Source organism: Oryzias latipes, chromosome 5 (assembly GCF_053564925.1).
Source record: "Oryzias latipes strain Hd-rR chromosome 5, Olatipes_Hd-rR_3.1".
NCBI lineage: Eukaryota > Metazoa > Chordata > Actinopteri > Beloniformes > Adrianichthyidae > Oryzias > Oryzias latipes.
In genome coordinates, this window is record NC_136241.1 from 13,560,986 (window position 1) to 13,580,885 (window position 19,900).

The 19,900-nt window shown below is 39.4% G+C and overlaps 1 protein-coding gene and 1 long non-coding RNA gene across 3 annotated transcripts; one reads left to right on the plus strand and one right to left on the minus strand.

Annotated features, from left to right (window-relative positions):
* The first annotated feature begins 74 nt into the window (after positions 1–74).
* LOC144992300 (uncharacterized) lies at positions 75–2,981 on the plus strand. Its single transcript, XR_013656170.1, has 2 exons — positions 75–341; positions 456–2,981. It is a non-coding gene; the product is annotated as an uncharacterized LOC144992300 (long non-coding RNA).
* st7l (suppression of tumorigenicity 7 like) lies at positions 2,578–19,671 on the minus strand. Of its 2 annotated transcripts, XM_004068704.5 has the most exons (15): positions 19,461–19,668; positions 19,043–19,125; positions 17,933–18,092; positions 17,783–17,837; positions 17,578–17,693; positions 17,316–17,394; positions 16,846–16,934; positions 16,528–16,628; positions 16,323–16,437; positions 16,174–16,246; positions 15,473–15,575; positions 5,583–5,733; positions 5,394–5,486; positions 5,179–5,318; positions 2,578–3,781 (listed from the first exon to the last, which is right to left on the minus strand). In XM_004068704.5, exons 1-15 carry the CDS (start codon positions 19,627–19,629, stop codon positions 3,686–3,688), a joined length of 1,623 nt encoding a protein of 540 aa, XP_004068752.1. In that variant the 5' UTR covers positions 19,630–19,668; the 3' UTR covers positions 2,578–3,685. The 2 variants fall into 2 exon arrangements, with proteins under 2 accessions (XP_004068752.1, XP_078804113.1); XM_078947987.1 differs by lacking the exons at positions 2,578–3,781; positions 5,179–5,318; positions 5,394–5,486; positions 5,583–5,733 and adding an exon at positions 14,542–14,827 and having other exon boundaries at positions 19,461–19,671.
* Positions 19,672–19,900: the final 229 nt, after the last annotated feature.

Below are 19,900 nucleotides of genomic sequence, written 5' to 3' on the forward strand. Positions count from 1 at the left end.
CATTGCAGAAAGAGCTGCGGAGTACATACTCAACGTTCTAACTTTTAGCAATTCGGCCACACACATTTTCAGGCTTTCTTTTTTTTGAGACAATCGGGGAGGTTTAAGGATTTAAATGAATGAGACAACAAGCTCCAAACACTGAGTTTGAGAAATGCCTCAGGTTTATTTGTCCATCACACCTTAAGCGTCGGACGTGGCTAAAGTTAGCGCTCTGTTGTTAGCATCAACTTTGACTGAAAAAGTTATTAGATTTTTTTAAACCATAAGACTAGCCCCCCATATGTACACTGACCAAAAATATAAACGCAACACTTTTGTTATTGCTCCCATTTTTTATGGTATGAACTCAAAGATGTGAAACATTTTCCACATACACAAAATTATCAGTTCTCTGAAATATTGTTCACAAATCTGTCTAAATCTTGGATAGTGAGCACTTCTCCTTTGCCAAGACAATCCATCCCACCTCACAGGTGTGCCATATCAAGATGCTGATTAGACAGCATGATTATTGCACAGGTGTGCCTTAGACTGGCCACAAGAAAAGGCCACAATAAAGTCAAGTTTTTTACTCACTGTGTTTGGTTAAATAGAACAAACTGGTACAAAATAATGTTAGAACAAAAATAAAAGGCAATGCAAAAAGTCGCTGATATTACAATGATCTAATTACTTTTTAATGATAAGTCAACATAAACATTTTATTTCTTTCCTTGCAAATACTGTCTCTGGATTTGCTATTTTGTACCATAACTGCGGCGGAATAATGCACTCTAAATGTTTTTCAGTTTGTGTATAGACATGACTTTTGCTAGCTTTAAGAAAATCCATTATTATTACTCACCAAGTTTAGTCAGGAAATCAATATCAACTACGTGCATACATTTTTTACGAGGTTTTCCTTTAAGTCATCTCTAACTGTTAAGCTTGCTTTCAGTTTATAATGTAGAACAAGTAGTTATATTTCATTCATGATGGTCTACATTTGCTTTTTTTTCTATCATTAATAGGATAATATATTACTTAAAATATTTTCGCAGTTCATTTTCCTACCCGAACTCTGAGGCACCGCCTTTTGCTCCTTGTGGGTGCCGCCAGTTTCATGACAACATAGAACTGACCTCGTCAGCGTGTCTGTGTTTCTCCCACAAAAACAGACATCATCCAAACCTATGCAAAGATGGATGTAGATATTGTGCATTTGTCGATCGCCGCTCGCTCCAAGGAGAAAGTGTGTGTGTGTTTGTGTTAGCCTTGGGGTGGTGACAGTGCAGACTCTTCCTGGAAGGGGCTGTTCTTCACCTTCATTCGTATGAATGCAAGATTCATGGATTGGGAGGGGCTGGTGCTCAGACAGCAGGCTTTAGAGGAACACTCAGAAATGCATGAATGGTTAAAAAAAAAGACATTATGGCCATTTTTCAAGAGGAAATAACAATAGAAACATAATAATAAAATACAGTTAAAAGCTCAAAAAGTTGATTTTGCATGATATAGGCCCTTGAAACTTTATTTTTAAATCAATATTTGTATAAAAATAGTTTTTATAACTAAATAAATTTGAATTTTGGATGGAAACTTGAAAATAGTTTTTTAATCAAATCAAAATTAATGTATCTGTATTTTAACGACTGAATATTAACCTCCACTTCATTCTAAACTACAGAATAAAAAAAACAGAAAAGTCTGACTAAAAAATGAAATTTGCAATCAAATTATAAAACATTTTATATAGCAAAAATACTGTAAGTAGTAAATTACTACAGGGCCCGTGACCTGACATGTGACATGTGTAAAAAAATAAAAAATTTGTTCCAGCAAAATAATAATTATTATAATATATAATAATAATTCGAAACAATTATTCACGTGATAAGTCATTCATAAACACAGATGTGAACAACACTTGGATTTATAGCAGATTCCTTCACATTTCTGTCTGTGTTTATCTCATTACAACACGTGGGAGACACGGAGGATGTTTAGAGATCGGATGTATTTATTTTAAAAAGCATCTGTAATCCCGTCACCATGTCTGGGTTCATTCACATCCCGGTACGCTCTCCGTCCTCCCGCAGAAGCCGCTTTCCGCCGCCACTTCCGTGTCTCTGTGACCCGCATGAATTCAAGAATCAAACTAGAGGATCTATTTATTATTGTCTCGATGAAAATATGAAAAATATCAGGACATGCTAAGGTAACTTGTCTTCTATTAACATACTCATTATTTTACATCCGAAGGTTACATATCCCATAGTGCATCTCGACCAATCAACGTGTCCCTGTAACTGAGGTGCATTCAAATAGAACAGGATAATTGTATATTAGAATATTACATAGGGAAGCAGCAAGCCATCCGTGTTTATGAATGACTTATGCTGCGAATTATTATTTCATGGGAACGAAATATTATTTTGTGGGAATGTTTTTTTTTTACCCATGTCAGGTCAGGGGTTCTGTAAATTACTGCAAATACAAATCAGATATTATTTTGCTAAATTAACACAAGTGTAACGTTTTGACACAGCTTCATCTTTGGAAACGAAAGGAAATAAATGATACAAGGAAACCGAATTAAAAGGTTTTTCGTTTTTTTTAATTGTAAGCTTTGACATCCAACACCATCAATTGGCAGTTTCTTGTGTTTACTCTCCTGTCCTCAGCATGAGTCTTTAAATTCAAGAGCAAAAATGTTATTTAGCCTGAAATAAAAGCAAAGGCGAAGTGGGAACAACACACGCTTTTGTATTTAGTGAACATTTTTCCATTTTTGGAACAGTTAGGTGGACATTTTATTAGCATCCTTAACCTGAATCATTGTTTTCTTTGCACATCCAATGCTTCGTGGAACGGTTTTCTTTATGATCTTTTTGAGTGAGCTGTCAGAACACTCAGAAACACGAGCTTTCCCATCTCCTGGATCCCAAAGAAAGAAAATGCAATAAAATAAATGACTAAATTGTAAATGAAAAAAAAAGTGCATTTGTCCTGTTTTATGGCCACAAGTGCTTTAATTGTGATTGTGCAACCATCAGGGAGGTCAGTTCATCAACCCAAACTAGTGCTTTCACTGGTTTCAAATATATTAACACTTATTTTTTGATTGTGGAATTAAATAAAACCAGTGAAATTCATTGTTTTTCTTGCTTTTGCACAGCTCTAAAATGAATAGGTGGTTGTCAGGGTAATGTCAGCCAGTGTGTTAAAAAAGGAGAAGAGAATCCCCGCGCCACCATTTGACTGGGAATAGTTTGAAATGCTGAAATGAAATTTCAGGGCTGTAAATCGTGTCTTTGACGAAGCCTCAACCCTTCTAAACATGATTGTGAACGCTGGACACATTTTTTACCCTAATTTGACTCCCTTTGTGTGTGTGTGTGTTTGTTTGTGTGTAAAACCCAGGTTTGATGCACGTGAAGCATCTTTTATCCCCACCTCATGACAAGTGAAATAGTAGCAAATGTTTTTCAAGTGTTTTGGCTGCACAAACTATGCAAGGGAGGATGTTCAGAGTGTGTTAATCCAACATCGTCTTAAATAATCCCTAACATTTTGCGACAAGTAGACAGCTATGCTGAAGACAGGGGAGCGATGACTCTTTTGCCCAACATTTTTGAAATGTATCAGTGTGTAAGTGTCACCGTGAGTGTGTGTTTGTGTGTGGGGGGAAACACAGAGGGAGTCAGATCCGAGTCAGCTGGTGCCAAAAACTGGACGGCATGAAGCTTTCCATCTTGTCTGCAAAAAAGCCCAGAGGTGCGAAGAGTGTGCTGAAGAACTGAAAAAAACAGAACAAGACGATCAGCCATCAGTACAAAGCGGAGTTAAACATTTACAAAAGTACTTCACAGTCAAATTCAATTTCTAATTCTAATTTCTAAGTGTATTTAAAAAAAACTCAAATACAGAAAAAAAAACTTTCTTTGGATGAAGACATCAGAGTGTAACAGAACACAATCTATGGGGTCAAAGCAGGATCAGCTTAAAGTGATTGAAAAACCAGTGTAAATATGAAGAGACATTGTAGATTATATTTTAAAAAAGAGAATTAAAAAAGGCTTTTAGACTCGAAAGTACAAATTCTAAGCTTAAAACAAATATTGAAATTTTGACTAAACTTAAAAAAATTACAAATTTTATACTTGAAAAAATGTATTTAAAATTGAGAAAAATTGAAAATAAAAGAAAAAACATATATAAACTTGAAAAATATATTGAAAATTGGAAAGAAATTGTAACTAAAAAAAAGCTAAGAGTAATGAAATATTACAACAAAAAAAGTCATTTTGAAATGTTACAAATTACCTTTGGGTTTTTTTTAGTAATAGTTTTAGGTTTCTAGTTTTTTACCAAAGTTTCAAATGTACTTTATTTAAATTATTCTTTCAAGTTTTAGAATGTGTGCTTTTAAGGCTAAAACTATTAAAATAAAATGAAAAATGTAATTTACAATCACTTAAAGCTAATCCTGATTTGACTCATGAACATTTGTCGCTTCTTTTCCTTTTTGTGTATCCTTAAGCATATATGTAAGAGATTACAATGAACGTGGGCACACAGCACACATTTTGTGAATTTCTCTGATTGGGATTGATAGATTTGACAAGAACACATCAGGTCCTCTTTATACATATTTATAGATTTGAAAAATAACCGTCAACATGTTGATGGAAGGACAGCAGATCACCAATATCCCCAACAACGTTTGTTTTGTCTTAACAGAGCAGCAGATTAACTGAAATCTAATTTTCCCTTAGAAGGCAGCAGGAACATCTGTGTTCCTCCCTCCGAGGTTTAATGCCTCTGATCAGATGGAAACACAAAGCCAGTTTACAGTTAAAGTGCAATCTACTCAATCTTTTTCCCAACAATAGCAAGAGGACTAGATGTTCTCTTGGATAAAGGTCGCTGAGTATATGTGAAGGATATCCAAAGTGTTGATAAAGCAACATCTCTCATTATGGCAAGATAAGATGAAGCATTCTGGGAGGAACACACTTTAAAGATCTCTAACAAACAGCTTGAAGCACCATTGACAGCTGGAGTCACCACTAGAGATAAAAACAAAGGAAGCAAAAGTTGTCTGAACATTGACATCGAAGCCCAAATTGAGTGAAAAAGTTAATTAAACACAAGAACCCATATTCTTACACATATACTATTGGCATTACTCACAGCTTTGGCAAAGATACCCATGAGCTCGGGGAACTGGTGTGTGAGCATGGCCAGCATGGCAGTGAAGGAGCAAAGGCCTGCAGTGAAGAGGATGAAGAACGGAAGCTCTTTCTTTGGGTATACAGACACCTCGTGGAAAGCTGCGGCAGTGAGAAGGAAGCACAAGCGTTAGAGTCACTGACAGAGCCATTTAAAACGTGAGCGGCTGAACGTACATGGCAGTAGCTCCCTATCTGCTGTTTCTGTGCATCCGGGGTAAGGATAAAACAGGTGACCCTTCTCCAGTGGGTATGGGATTATGCGGAAGGCTGTGAAGAGAAAACAACCGCAGAATCCAATAAAACATCTGAACTACTGTGAAGTGAAATGGGAAAATGACGGTGGACCAATCAAACGGTACATACTGCCCTCCCAGGTGCAGTGTAAAAGGTTTAAGGCTCCTTCTGCTCTCTTCCAGTGCTGCAGGTGGAAGAAAGCGTACGCTACCGCTTCACTGTCCCCCCTCTTCAAGATGTGCTCTGGAGGCAGGATCAAGCTCTTCATCTCTAATAAGTACTGCAAACAGGAAGTGGTAAAAAGACATTTGATGGTCAGTGTCATCTTCAGAGCAGCGCAGGTGTGTTTTGCAGTTCCACTGAGGCTCACCTGAAAGTCCCACTCACAAGGTATTCTCAATGGTCCTCTAATTATGATGAGGCCAATTTGAGCCAAAATCTAAAAACCTGTGTTGTTTTCTAGGACATGGTTTCTGCAGAGCGGCAGTTCACTAAAAAATTCGCCTCTGAAATGGGTTCTCATCATTTATCTGTTAACACGCTCTCCCACTAGCTTACGGCCCCTCACAACCCCAACCTAACACTACTGGTGCAACAAAAATGGTGACCAATATCTGAGCTATCCAGCTGTGCAGTTTGGAACCAGATTGCCGGCTCAGATGAGGAAAAGAAAGACATGCATGGATCTAGTCTTCTACAAGTAGACGCATCAGGATGGAGCGGAGCAGCTTGTGGCCCGCTCAGAGTATTTTCTACGTAACAAATACAATATTTTTCAAAAGGCATTTTGGTCTGCTCCTAATTCACAATGAGGGATGTCAAGATTCAAGATTCAAGTTTTATTGCCATTTGCACATGCGGTACATCGGAATTTATTTACCCTGACATCTCTCATGTCAGGGTAAATAACAAAGGACAAAAAATTAGAAAAATAAATAGAAAAAAGTTAAAATTAGACAACAAAAGTACAATGTATATAAAAAAAATACATATATGAGTAAGTATGAATATTGCAGTGTGCCAGTCTGTTCAGAAGAATTATTGCACATGTGGAGTTATTGTTTATTGCACTTAGTGATTCAGTCCAGTCTTCCCTCTCTGAAAAAAAAAAAGAAAAGTCCATGCGACGTGCGTGCCTGCATCTCATCTACCATCCATTTCCCTAAAACCTGTCGCTCACAACAATCCTGTAAAAAAGAATCAACACAAATATTTTCGGCTTACGGGCTCGCCAGGTTGTCAACGATCTTACCCAGATTTATCTGCAGACAGCGCATTTCCACCCATAAGGACAGTTGTGACTAAGGCATAAGGTTTGTACTTCACTGACCTACAAATACTATATCGGAAAAACAATTTAGATATGAATTAAACAAATTAATATTTTTTGTATTGACTAAGCTTGGCGGGGTGTCTTTGTCATGTCAGTAGCGTAAGCGCACATGTGCGCAAAACTATCAAAAAAACCTAGACATGTCGTAAAACACAATTTCGTAATTATACTGTTTCCATTAAATCCTAATTATGTGAATAAACACAAACCAACTGACGAGATAAGTCATTAAAAAAATGGCGATGGATGTGAACAACAGTTTGATTTACATCAGATATGCTCAAATTTCTGCCACGGCAGTAGTGTAAATCAATTATTATCTATCAAAGGAGACGTCATCGTCTTATTGAGGCCATGGAGCGCCAAGCTCCTCACACGTGAGAGTGGATACGGATGAAGCGATTTTGGGAAATCATGGTTGGTGATTTTACGGAGGAGCTGTGGATCCAACAATTCCTCATGACAGGCTCAACATTTGATGAGCTGTGCGATGCTGTGGGACCTCTTGCGCCGGCTGTGCAGTGCCCAAGGCAGCCAGTTCCTACCAACAAGCGTGTTGCCATCGCTATCGGACTCATTTAATTATAAAAAAGTGTTTCCATTGCAGTTTTGTGAAATATGTCAATTTTGCGAATACAAGCGGTTGAAATGAGCTTCCTCCGTAGGGTGGCTGGGCGCTCCCTTAGAGATAGGGTGAGAAGCTCGGTCACCCGCGGAGAGCTCGGAGTAGAACCGCTTCTCCTCCACATAGAAGGGAGCCAGTTGAGGTGGCTCGGGCATCTAGTCCGGATGCCCCCTGGACGCCTCCCTGGAGAGGTGTTCCGGGCATGTCCCACTGGGCGGAGGCCGCGGGGAAGACCCAGGACACGCTGGAGAAGCCCATCGAGACGACTGTTGTTGTGATTTTGGGCTATACAAATAAAATTGAATTGAATTGAATTGAATTGAAATTGAATTGAATTGGAGAGACTACATCTCTCGGCTGGCCTGGGAACCTCTGGGTTCCCCCAGAGGAGCTGGAGGAAGTGGCTGGGGCGAGGGAAGTCTGGGCATCTCTGCTTAGACTGCTGCCCCCGCGACCCGGTCCCGGATAAGCGGAGGAAGATGGATGGATGGATGTCAATTTCGATATCCCTCAAAAACTACGTCCTCCAAGTGCAAAAACTTTCTTTTCCCATAAATGAAAGTTTTTTTCCCCCCAAATGATCGTGTTTCCATTAGACTATTTTATTATCGCAAATCCAATTTGAACAATTTCATAGTCAATGGAAACGCAGCTATTATCATTCTCATCACATACAAAGGGAAAGAAAGACTTTGTATTGTTTTAACATTATCATAGTTTGTTGTTTATTGTTCCTGTTGTGTAACTACCTTGGCAAACTTTCTTCAGACTGAAAAGTTGTGTCGTGTGAAGCATTTTTGAGAGCCTTGTTTCACAACTGTTTAATAAGAAAAGGAAAAGATCTGTGTGAGAATGTTAGAAAAATGAAGTAGTCCTTTTAGAGATGTTTGCAAACCCTTCTCGTCTCTGCTCTTCACAGGTTTTCCCATGAGAAGCTTAAAAATTCACTTCCAATAGATCTGAGTGGAGTTAGAAAAAAGCTAATACAAATAGAGTGTTGTTTTTGGTGCATTAAGCATTCCCATTATGATGCCAAGCTTTGTCAACAAAGGTTAATAGTTGCACGCTGACTTTGACAGAGCTGCCACTCAGCTCAGTTTATCTCTGGAGTCCAGCCTAGTAGAGAACTATCAAACAAAACCTAAGTCCAGGGCTGGGGCCCCCTCTGGGTTGAATTCCCAGGCGGCCAAGCTTCACAGCGATCTGGATCTCAGCCTGACACTTTGGGAAGGTTACCCTACAGTTAATCCTATCTAATTCCTTCCATGGTCACAGAATCTGCGAGGCAGCCTGGCCATGCTACTTCATCCATTTCCCTCCGCCTACATCCACATCAGACCCTTACCTTTTTGTGGATCTAAACCTGTGCAGACTCTCCAATCTAAGTCACCCTCTGAGGCCTTTCAACTTCCTACATTTAGTCTGACTTTTAGAGCCTGTAATGCTTCTTCGGTTTCTACGGGTAAAAAAGAATAATAATATTGGGGGAAAAGTTGTACATTTGATCAAAAAGTGAAACCACTTCTTTGGTACAGAATCATTACATTTCAAGCTTCTATTTCATGGAATTTTGACGATTATGAGTTACAGGTGTGAAAACCCAAAATTGGTTCCTTAGAAAAAAGGACATTGTGAAATAATCCAATTCTGGACAATCATGGAGTCACATTCTAATCCAATAATAAGATGATTCAACACTTGCAAAGCTTTCCTGAGCCTTTAAATTGTATGTCAGTCTGGGTCAGTTGGTTACAAAATCACTGGGATGACTGCTGACCTGGCGATTAGAAGATAGTCATTGAGACCTTTCACAAGGGTAAGCCATATGAAGTCACGAATACAAGCAGCTTGTTCACAGGGTGCTGTATCCAAGCAACAAAATACTAAGTAGAAGGAAAAGGTGTGGTAGAAAAAGGTGATTCAAAAAGAAGAATAAGTATAGCTTTCAGGGGACCGTCAAATGAAATCCATTGAAATATTTGGGGTAGGATCAGAAAGAGCAGACTAAGGCAGGAGTCAAAGTATCAAGAGCCAACAAACACATGAGTACTAGACATGGGCTACAACTGCCATTTTGTTTAAAACATGAAGCAGAAATGACTTCAGAAGCCCTTTTACCTGGGTTAAGAGGAAAATGGTAAAAAGATCTCTTTTTAGATTCAAATAATTTTTGTTTTTCAGTCAAAAATCGAGGTCACAAACTCTGGAGGAAGAGTGCAGATGTACAGATTCTATGTTGTTTGAAGTCCAGTGATGATTATTATACCTCCTAAGCGGCGTGATCAGTGTAGGTTTGATCTCCAGCTTGACCTGCCTCCATCTCTAGCCTGGTTTGCTCTCCTAGCTTTCATCTCCAGCCTGGCCTGGCCTGCTCTGCTTGCAGTCATCTTCAATCCAGCCAACTCTGCAATGCTTCATTACAGCCAGAAATGCTGGTCACATCTTTGACCTTACAGAAGACGTTTTCAGAGCCCCGACTCAGCTCTGCAGTTTTCAGGGGAAATCCTCCTGCGTCTCTCTCCACCAAAATTTGAACTTCAGCTGACTTGGTAAACCAGATAAGCTTCCATGTTCTTCCATGCAGCAGATCTGGATCGCCACAACAGCTTTACTAGATGATTCAACAACTACCTATTTGAATTCCTCCATGTTTTTATTGCTGTGCTTTGTCCCCTCTGTGTATTCAAAACTGGTGGTAACTGTTTGGGTGCCACAGGTTTTTGGGTTGTCTGGGCCAGTGGAGGGCTGTATAAAGGAGTGACCACATCTTAACAGGAGGGTTAGATGTGTCTTACACACGAGGTGTGTGCAGATGACACACAGGATGCCCTCACAAACTATACTCTAATTTCCTAATTTCTAACATTCATGCTGCACAGCAAGGAGCGCATACTATCACGCCATGAGCACTAACAGGCTCATGGCAAAGCCCTAGCACCTCTCTGCCTAAAATGTTGCCATCCAGCAGGAAAGTAACTGGTTGTCTATCTCTATATGCTGCTTATCTATTGTTTTTCTGGATTGTGTGATCTGCATATCGGCCCAGCAGGACTATTTCTCCATATCTGTCCACTGCTCCTTCTTGCGTCTTATCATTATATTAGATACCACATAAATTGTTCAATAGGGGGAGTCTTATTATCTTGCTGCTGTTGACCTCAAGGAGCATCCAGACTATTTCGGCTCTACACCACCCTACATCCATCCCGATCCCTGCAAATAATCTCAACTTTTCGCAGTTTTTTTGCAACTGCGATGGTTTGATCCAAACGTTTGGCGCATCCTCCCAAAAAATGCTGAACTTACACCATTAATCCATACATTTTCTCTTCAACTTTTAGCTCAAGAAGTCTGCCCCGGTTACTCAATCCCTGGTTATTTTATGTTCCTCCAGCATTCAAATTCCGAAGGGGGCAGGATACAGTCTATTGAAAAAAATAACCTGCAGTCTTTAGTCACCACCTCAAAATCTTTTGCCAAACAGTTTGAGCTTATTGTTCTAAAAATATCTTGAACTCCTTACTTGCTGTTGCTGGTAATTATAGGCTGCCCTCTGCTCCTGCCTGAGCCCTGTCTGCTCCAAGTGAACTGATGCTCCTCATACCTCCTTTGAGGGGACATGTTTGTGTGAGTCACAATAAAACATCGGACCTCCTAAAGTTCAGACTGTGCAGGCCTTCGCTAGAAACAATACCCAGGTCATGGACTCTGGTACACTAATCGATGTTATTTCCACCAACAGTCCAGACACTAGGAGTGTTCAGTCAAAGTTTCAGTGATTACTCTTTGTGCTTGCAAGAGTCGCATCTTAAGAGGCCCTCTTCTGATTGTTTCAGAAACATTTTAAGGGACAGGCTTTTTCTGCACGATCTATATCAAATCCAGTGAGATGGAATCTTGGTACTTCCAGATGTAGAAGACGTTGGGTCACATTTTAAATGTTTAAATGTGAAATATTAGTTTGTTAATACAGCTTATTTTCCTGCCCGGCAGTAGGACGACTCGATTTCTGAGGCTCCGCCTCTCTGTGTGGGCGCCGCACCATTTCATGACATCAACCTAGAGTCTGCGTCGGCAGCGTGTCTGCGTTTCACCCACAAAAACAAACACAATCCAAACTTTTAGAAAGATGGATGTGCATTTAAAATGAAAGTGTTTTTGCTGATCACCACTGTAGTTGCGTGGAGCAAGTGGGTGTGTGTGTGTGTTAGCCTGGAGGCGGTGGTGGCAGTGCAGACTCTTGGAAGGGGCTGTTCTCACTTATCTATGTCACAATGTGACAACCCGCTTGTAGATTGGGAGTTGCCGGTGCTCAGAAATCTGTGAATGGATCAAAATACCGCTTTGGGGTGGTTTTTTGTATGTAATTAACCTTTTAATACAATTAAAAGGTGAATTTTTCACGAGATAGGTCTTTTAAAATCTGCCATGAGAAAAAAGCTTTGTTTTTTCTATCTCCTGTAAGTAAGTACCGGTAGTCTTCAGCATGTTCTTCTTTTGATTCAAACGTTTTAATCACGCTGAGATAGGCTTTTTCACCCCAGAGATCACTGAGAAAAGCAGCTTTTCTTTGTGGTGGAGCCTCAGACAAAAGCACTTTTGCATTCTTAAACTTTAACTTTTATTATTTGACAAAAGTGTTCCAACACACATTAAAAGACTGTTGTCCTTCCCTGTTAATCTGATGCTGATAATGAGTAGACAGTGCATGGTGCCCAAGTAGGTCCTCTATGATTTTAAGATTAACCATTTAAAGAGGCCGACCGCTCAGCTGTCCCTCCTCACATGCCATGTTATTAAACCTGGTGACACTTCAGACCCCCACCCCACCCACACACCTCTCTGTTCTGAAGTCAGCCGCTCCTCTCCCCGCCGCCTCTTTGATGAAGGGATTGAGTTTCATGCGTTCTCCTTTTATCCCTGAGCAGTCATAAGCTCGGAGCATAACTCATAAGCTTCCTTCTGATACTCATCTTTGGCACTCTGCTCTTTAGTGTGGAACAGAGATAACAATGACATCAGCCTTGGACTCGCTCAAGACTGTTGCACATGAAAAACAAGTGCATGGTGAAAGGACGACAGGAAAGGAAACAAGAAAAAAAAAATCAAGAGAAAACTACATCCACCGATTACATTTACTTCCTGCATAACTATAGAAAGAAACCATAAGTCTTTGTCTGAAAGTTTGCAAACGCCATCTCTGGAGCAGTTCCTATGACAACACCGTCATCTGAAAGCCACCTCATACATCTTTATTTTTCACAAGCCAGAACATCGCTGGCTACCTTAACAAACCAAAGATGCATTTTTAGGGATAAAACAGTTTTTATAAAACTAAAAGGGAAACCCACTAGACAAACAATAAAGAGAAATAAAATAAAAAAGTGGAATTAGATCAAGACATCCAACCGGCTTCATAATAAAAAAAAGACATCTATTGAGGAGGCTGAAAATGTAGATTTACAGGAGATTTGGGAGTGCATTTTAAATCTGATAATGCTATTTTGTAAATGTGAACCAAAGGTGAAATATAAATGGAAGGCAGCAAGATGGGGAAAAGTAGGTAGATGTCAGCAGCAGAAACCCAGAGGAAAGATGAAGATGTGGCAAAGGAAGATATAAACAACACTTTTTTTTCCTAAGACAAATCTGATCTGAACTTACAGGCTTTTCGGCTGTGCTTGACTGCAAAATGTATGTTTAAGGTGGATTTTCTAGATCGCATCAGCTTTTAATTCAATCTGGTATCTTACTGGAAATGTCTCATCAGTTTCCTCATGAGCCTCATTTCTCATCTTCACAGAACTGGAATTCTTGATGCTTCTGCACCTTTTGTCATAGACCTCCTTTGGACCTGATGTCAGAAAGCAGGAGAGGAGGGGCCTGGTTTATCAAAGGTCATTATCAAAGGTCACACGTTGTTGTTGTATATCTGCAGGACAACGCTCCTGTGATGGTTTTAGCTAAAAAGCGTTTTTCATTCCAACTACATATAGAAGAGCGTGAGAGACTTGCATTAAGTCTGTAACTCAAAGAAGTTTTTGCTTAATTTCAAAAGCACCAATGTCAGAAAAAATGTTAAGACTTAAAAATGTATGAAGGTCAACAGAGGAATTGCTTTCTTTCAGCAAACACTACCTTTGAACCATCTTTAGCAAAAAAAATAATAATAAAGCAAAAGATATCAATAATCTTTACTACGTCCCAAATGTATCGTTATCGCTATATCAAGCTATGCAATACGCATATCGCAAAAGTCAGTGAAAATTGCAATAAATGGTTACCCTAAATGTGCTAAAGCAATCTTATGGCAGCTTGAAGTATTTAAATAAAAAAATAATCCAATAAATCCCTTTACGCTTGTGACCAATTGGATAGACTCCTTTACATCATTTTTTCTTGCTTCTAATTCACCACTATTTGAACAAAAAAGTACTGAGAAATGATGTTTTAAGCTTAATTTCCTTCATACATGTCCTCCATTATGATAAAAATGCCACAAAGACATGTAAAAAACACAGAAAACACAATTTTCATTGGAGTGGCTCTTTAATGATTTAAAATCTTAAAGCCATATATTTTACCACAATGGCAGAAACATTTTTATCTGCAGTTTTGAAGCTAAAACATGAACACAGACAATAATGATATAAGCCAAAAATTATTGTGTTTTTTTCTACAGGCTTTAACTAAATATTAGTTAATTAATATAATTGATCTATTTGTTGGTCAGCCACTTGTGCACAAGATGAGATGTTTTACATGGAAAAATATGAACTCGTGCTAAATGAAACTCTTTTTTTATGTATTTGGGAGCAGAAATAAGATATAATTTCCCCTCTGAAATACTGCTGCTTCATAACTGATGCTTTGCTTGTGTAACAGACTCCCAGGTATCTGTTTGAAACCAGACCTCGCACATAATCTTCCATAAAAGACGTGTTAACATTTAATAAAGCCAAAGAAGTCATTTTGACAAAGTTGGCAGTGTTAGCTGTGTTTAGACCGTCGGGCTTAAATGGGATGAGAAGGGATAAGGTAACATGAGAGGATGAGAAAAAGGGATGAGGGTACGTGATGAGAGGAGGGAGGACGGCTGCCTTTGGGCAAGCAGCTGGACAGACGACTGAGGATGAGGGTCTTTGCTTTAAAAAAAAAAAATCAAAGCCTGGACCAAAGCGCTGGCTGTCATCCCTCACATCCACACATGATAAACACGATGATTATCTTTCTTCGCTCTTAGAAAACCTTGTCAGTAAAGCGTAACAACACCTCACTACAAACGCTAAACTCAGACAAAACCCCGCTGCACAAGTTGTTAATTAATCTGCGTGTGTCATGGAATCCTGTGGGAACTAGTGTTGGAAATGCCATCCGGATTGCCAGGTGTTTTTCCTGGCTCAGCTGGACGTGCAGCTGCAGCTCCGATATGATGTCGTCATATGAAAAAGAAACGAGTTTTTGCACATTTTCAGTCAATCCATTTAGGGTTTCAAAGTCATTGCCTTATTTGCAAGTTAGTGGTGACCTGCTAACAATAATAGTACTACTAAAAATGAAAAAGTGTAACACCAACCCACACGGCTCATCTAAATAACATTTGCAGATCAAGACGCCATGCTGACACCTCCTGGTGAATCAGGAGTAATGTTGTACTTATTGGTTTTCTTTGTTCTGCATCAAATGTTTAAGTAAATCCTTTAAACACATTTTCAAAAAATTGATCAGCAACAGAACACCAAACGGGGGACCTTTCTGCGTGGAGTTAGCATGTTCTCCCCGTGCATGCCAGGGTTTTCTCTGCAGACTCCGCTTTCCACCCACCGTCCAAAAACATGCTTCATATAGGTGAATTGGTTACTCTAAATTGTCCCCAGCTGTGAATGTGAGTGTGTGTGGGTGTGTGATTGTGGCCGTGCGACAGACTGGGGACCTATCCAGGGTCCCCGAAAATATGAATCTGCTTGTTTGCACGATGGAGAAGAGGACCAACTGATCTGCAGACTGGTGAGGCACAGGAATCAGCAGCTTTAGACGGAGCAGCTCAGGTTAAAGACTGACCTTTGGCACGTGTGGGTTGAACTCAACGGCTCTGTGTATGGCCTCCACGGCGTTCATCTCTGCTGTGCTTAGGCCCCGCCTGGACGCCGCTTCAGGAGAGAACCTGAGACACACATGACCCACTGTTATTGCAGCTGCACAAGACACAAACAAAACCACAAAAAAAGAGCCCAAAAGCTGCATGTAAGAGAAACATTAGCGTCAGTTTTTTTTAAAGATAAGAAAATAGGCCTGCACAATAAATTGCAAATTTATCGTCATCGCTATACCAAGCTGTGCAATATGCATATCAGTGACAAATCGGTAAAAACTGCGATAAATGGGAACCTTAAATGTGCTAAAACAATCTTATGGCAACTTGGAGTATTTAACGAATCAAATAAATCCCTTTACGCATTTGACCAATCGGATAAACTCCTTTACGTCATTGACCAATCAGATGGAGCCCTTTTATGTTTGATACTCGCCTCCAATGCAGACGAGGGTCATTTGGATAATAATTTAAGGTACCGGTACATTAACTCTTATTTAAAATATTTCAGTGTAATGGAAATTATTTCTTTAGTTGTTTGTTTTTTTGTTCATGTATCGCATGTTATATTGTCATCGCAATATTGATCACTAATATTGCAAATCACAAGTTTTCCTCATATTATGCAGCCCTATTAAAAAAAAGAATAAAGCCAAAAAAGATAACCTACTTATCTGAAACAGCCCGTGCTTTCAGCAGTGCAGATGTGTAGCATATAGTGGCTGATTTTGGCAAACTGATGTCTAAATGTAGAAAGCAGAATTGCTGTAAGGGGATTTGATGTTTTAAATAAATCTAGGTAAAACGGTTTGGCCTTACCGTCATATTTTGAAAGGACTGCTTGGACATCAGCGTATGCTTGGAGCTCGAGAAGAGCCTCCAACAGATTTTCATGTATATTCAACATTCCCAACAATGGGAACTCTTTCATTAACTGAAAAGAAACAATTATATACAAAAATATTAATATATATATATATTTTTAATCAGAGTCAACACACATAGGGTCAGTGACCCGACTCACTTCTCTCATCATTTTGACTGCTTCTTTGATCCTTCCCAGCTTGCGAGCACACATTGCCAGTCTACGTTTAATGTATACCAGTAAGTTGATGTCTTTTCCAGCTGTAGATTGACAAAGAACAAATATTAAGAGCACTAAACATTGGCTATTAAATCAAAACTAAGCTACCTTCACACTTCAATATGATGTTTGGTAAAAAAAACAAACAGGCATCCATTCTAACAATGGCTCAGCTAAAACACATTTAGTGCCAGATTCACAGCTGTTCCCTGAACTCCTGCTTCTATGACACTGAATAGATCCAGAAACCATCCTTACCAAAACTTAAGGCTTTTTTAAAAAGGCGCTCAGCTTCTGTGATGGTTGTGGCTTCTTCCTCTGCTAAAAGGACATAAGCAGCAGCACATCTGGACACAAGCAAGGGAAAAGGCGTTGGATAGATTTGAGCTTTTACATCCCCTTTCTGCTTTATATGCATCTCTGTTTGTGTCGCACACCAAGACGTTTGCAAAAACAAACCAATTTAAAATATGTTAAATAAAAATTATTGCATCAAAACTAGAAAAGAAATGAAAGTGGGTAAAAATAAAATCTTACACTTAAATCAAAAATGATGTGGAGCCAAGCAAAAGCATCTTTATAATAGTATATGTTACAAACCGAAAATATTTCTAAATATCAGTCATGGAATCTCAGCTCACTATTAAGCATCTATGTCGTGTTTTGAAATGCATGTGGACGGACATGATGTGTGCGACATGACACATGCATGCGGCAGCAGAACTCACTCGTGGTTTATTTTTATGGCCTGGTAAGCAGCTCTGATCCGAGCTTGAGGATTTCTCTCCCTCCAGGCCTTCTGCATCACTGTAAGAGGATGAGGCTTATTATTCATGTGACCTTGAAGTCCTGACATGTACGTCAAAAATAACACATTTCTGTGCTGTTTTTCTATGCAGATTTTGTGCATCATTTCTCAACATTTAGGTCATATTTGTATCCATAAATGACCTTCAGGCTTTTGGAGGATTTAGAGGAGACTGAACTCACCTGCATCTTCTGGCCTTAACTGTTGAGTATCTCCTGTAAAGAAGGTCTGATGATCTTGAGCTGACAGGTTCATATCATAGTAGGTCAAAGGTTCCTTTCCAGTTACCCAAGTGTACCTGCATCACATAGTTAGTGCCACATTTTTAGGATTTCCCCTTTATGTTTGCAGATAAAGTTGGGTACAAACCCTCCCAAGCACACGTACCTGTTGTATTCTGCCCCTCTGAAAAGATTCAAGGGGTTCCTCCAGACCTTACATTCTGCCAATGGAAGAAACCAGTTAGAAAGCACAGCCCTGAAACCGACTACCGGTTTCAGGGCTGCGTTGTAAGAGGCTGCGTTTGGATTTATTTACCAGACACACTGGGTCTTGGCTCTGCTTCTCCATTAACCGATGAGAACAGGCCAGTAGTGGAGCTGCTCTCCACTCCGCCCAGCAGAGGTCGCAGGTGGCTCACAGAAACTTGTTCGATGAACGAAGTCCCATATTTGCGAAAATACCACCACTCAAATATCTAGAGAGAAAAAAACACGATGACAATGTGTCCCACAACTGAAAATGTAAGGAGTTCAGGATGCAATGCAGTACTAAAGACCTGATGAAGATGGTAGTTTTGGTGTTTTTACCATGTTCTTGTAGCATTTTTCAGGTGATGGAGGACATATATAAAAAATGTATGCTTCAAATTGCATTTCTGAGTATTTCTTTATTCAAATTGTTGTAAATCAGGAGGAGACAGAAAAAAAAATACAGTTTCGCAAAAGATCGCAATTGTTATGTAGATAATATGCAGGGCAGACCACAACCTCCCTGCTGTGCTCCATCATGATGCAGGCACTTGCAAATAGATCCACGTGCGTCTTTGTTTTTTCCTCGTCTGAGCCGGATTCTGGCTCAAAACTGTACGGATGGATAGCACCAATATTGCTCGCCATTTTTTGTTGCACCGCTAATGTTAGGCTGGGGTTGTGAGGGGGTGTCAGCTAGTGGGGGAAGAGTGTAAACAGATGAATGTTGGAATGTGGAGACAGAATTACTCCCCCCCAAACGTCCCCTTCACAACTCGGGAAGAGGATTTCTAATAAACTCCTGCCGTGCCGCAGAAACTATGTCCTAGAAAACGACACAGTTTTTTGATTTTAGCAAAAAAACAAAAAACAAAAAAAAACGACATAATCATAATTAAAAAACCACTAGAAACAGGTATACAAAATAAATGATCGGGGTGAGACTTAAAGAATTAATTTAAAATAATCAGACCAATCAACAGGAATATTATTGTATTTACTGCAAACTCCTTTATAGCATGAACCCCATCAAAACGTAATTAATTTTTAAATATATATTATATGAAATTGTAGATATCTTCCAGGTAACTGAGTTAATAATTTGCAATAACAGGATGGCTAAAATGAATGCAAGGGGTTAGAAAAGTGTCAACAATAAAAGAAACAGATAACTTACAAGGATAAGTCCAGAGATGAGAGAGGAGGTTCCAGTGAGGGCAACGTAGAATTTGGGAGTAAGGGTATTCAAAAACACTGATGCTGAAAAGCAAAAATATATAGATATGTTATTCATTTAAAACAAAAATCCATCAGAATCCTAAATATACAGGTGTAGGCTAAGGCAGCGCGTGTGCGGAACATCAACGACTGAATTCTGGGTAAAAACAATGCAACTCACGTCAGAACAAAGAGTTCAAACATCGAATTCTAGAAAAAATCATTCCTCACTTCGCCAGTTCATCGAAAACATGTGGCGTTCACTCGTACCTTCATAATTCAGAGTAGCGGCTGTCAAATTAACCGCTCCCGCTGGCTGAGCGACGGCTAGGTAACTAAAGGCTAACAACTGCTAGCATGTAGCTGCTCCAAATTACCTGAGGTGAGGGACTCCTGCAGTTTCAGTGGACTCCACAGCACGTATATCATAATCAGCACCATGCCAAACCAGATGAGGCACAAGTAAGTCCATGAACAAGAGAGCCAAGACTTCAACTTCTCTGTAAATCGGAGAGATTGGGGATTACTGCCGGGGGTGTCCTCCATGTTTCTCCGGATGTCTGTAAACAGAGGGGTCACGTGACCAGGAGGCCACAGGGGAGAGTAGAGGGAACCAACGTGTTAATCAATTATTGAATAATAATAATAATAATAATAACAATTATAATATTACTTAGACGTTTTGGTTTGTTAATGACTTGACAATTGTCAAATTTTAACGTGGGAAATTAATATTCAGGCTTTCTTTAAAAACCATTTGTTTATTATTGTTATTATTTTTTTGACACACTCTTTACACTATTAAAAAAATCCTAAA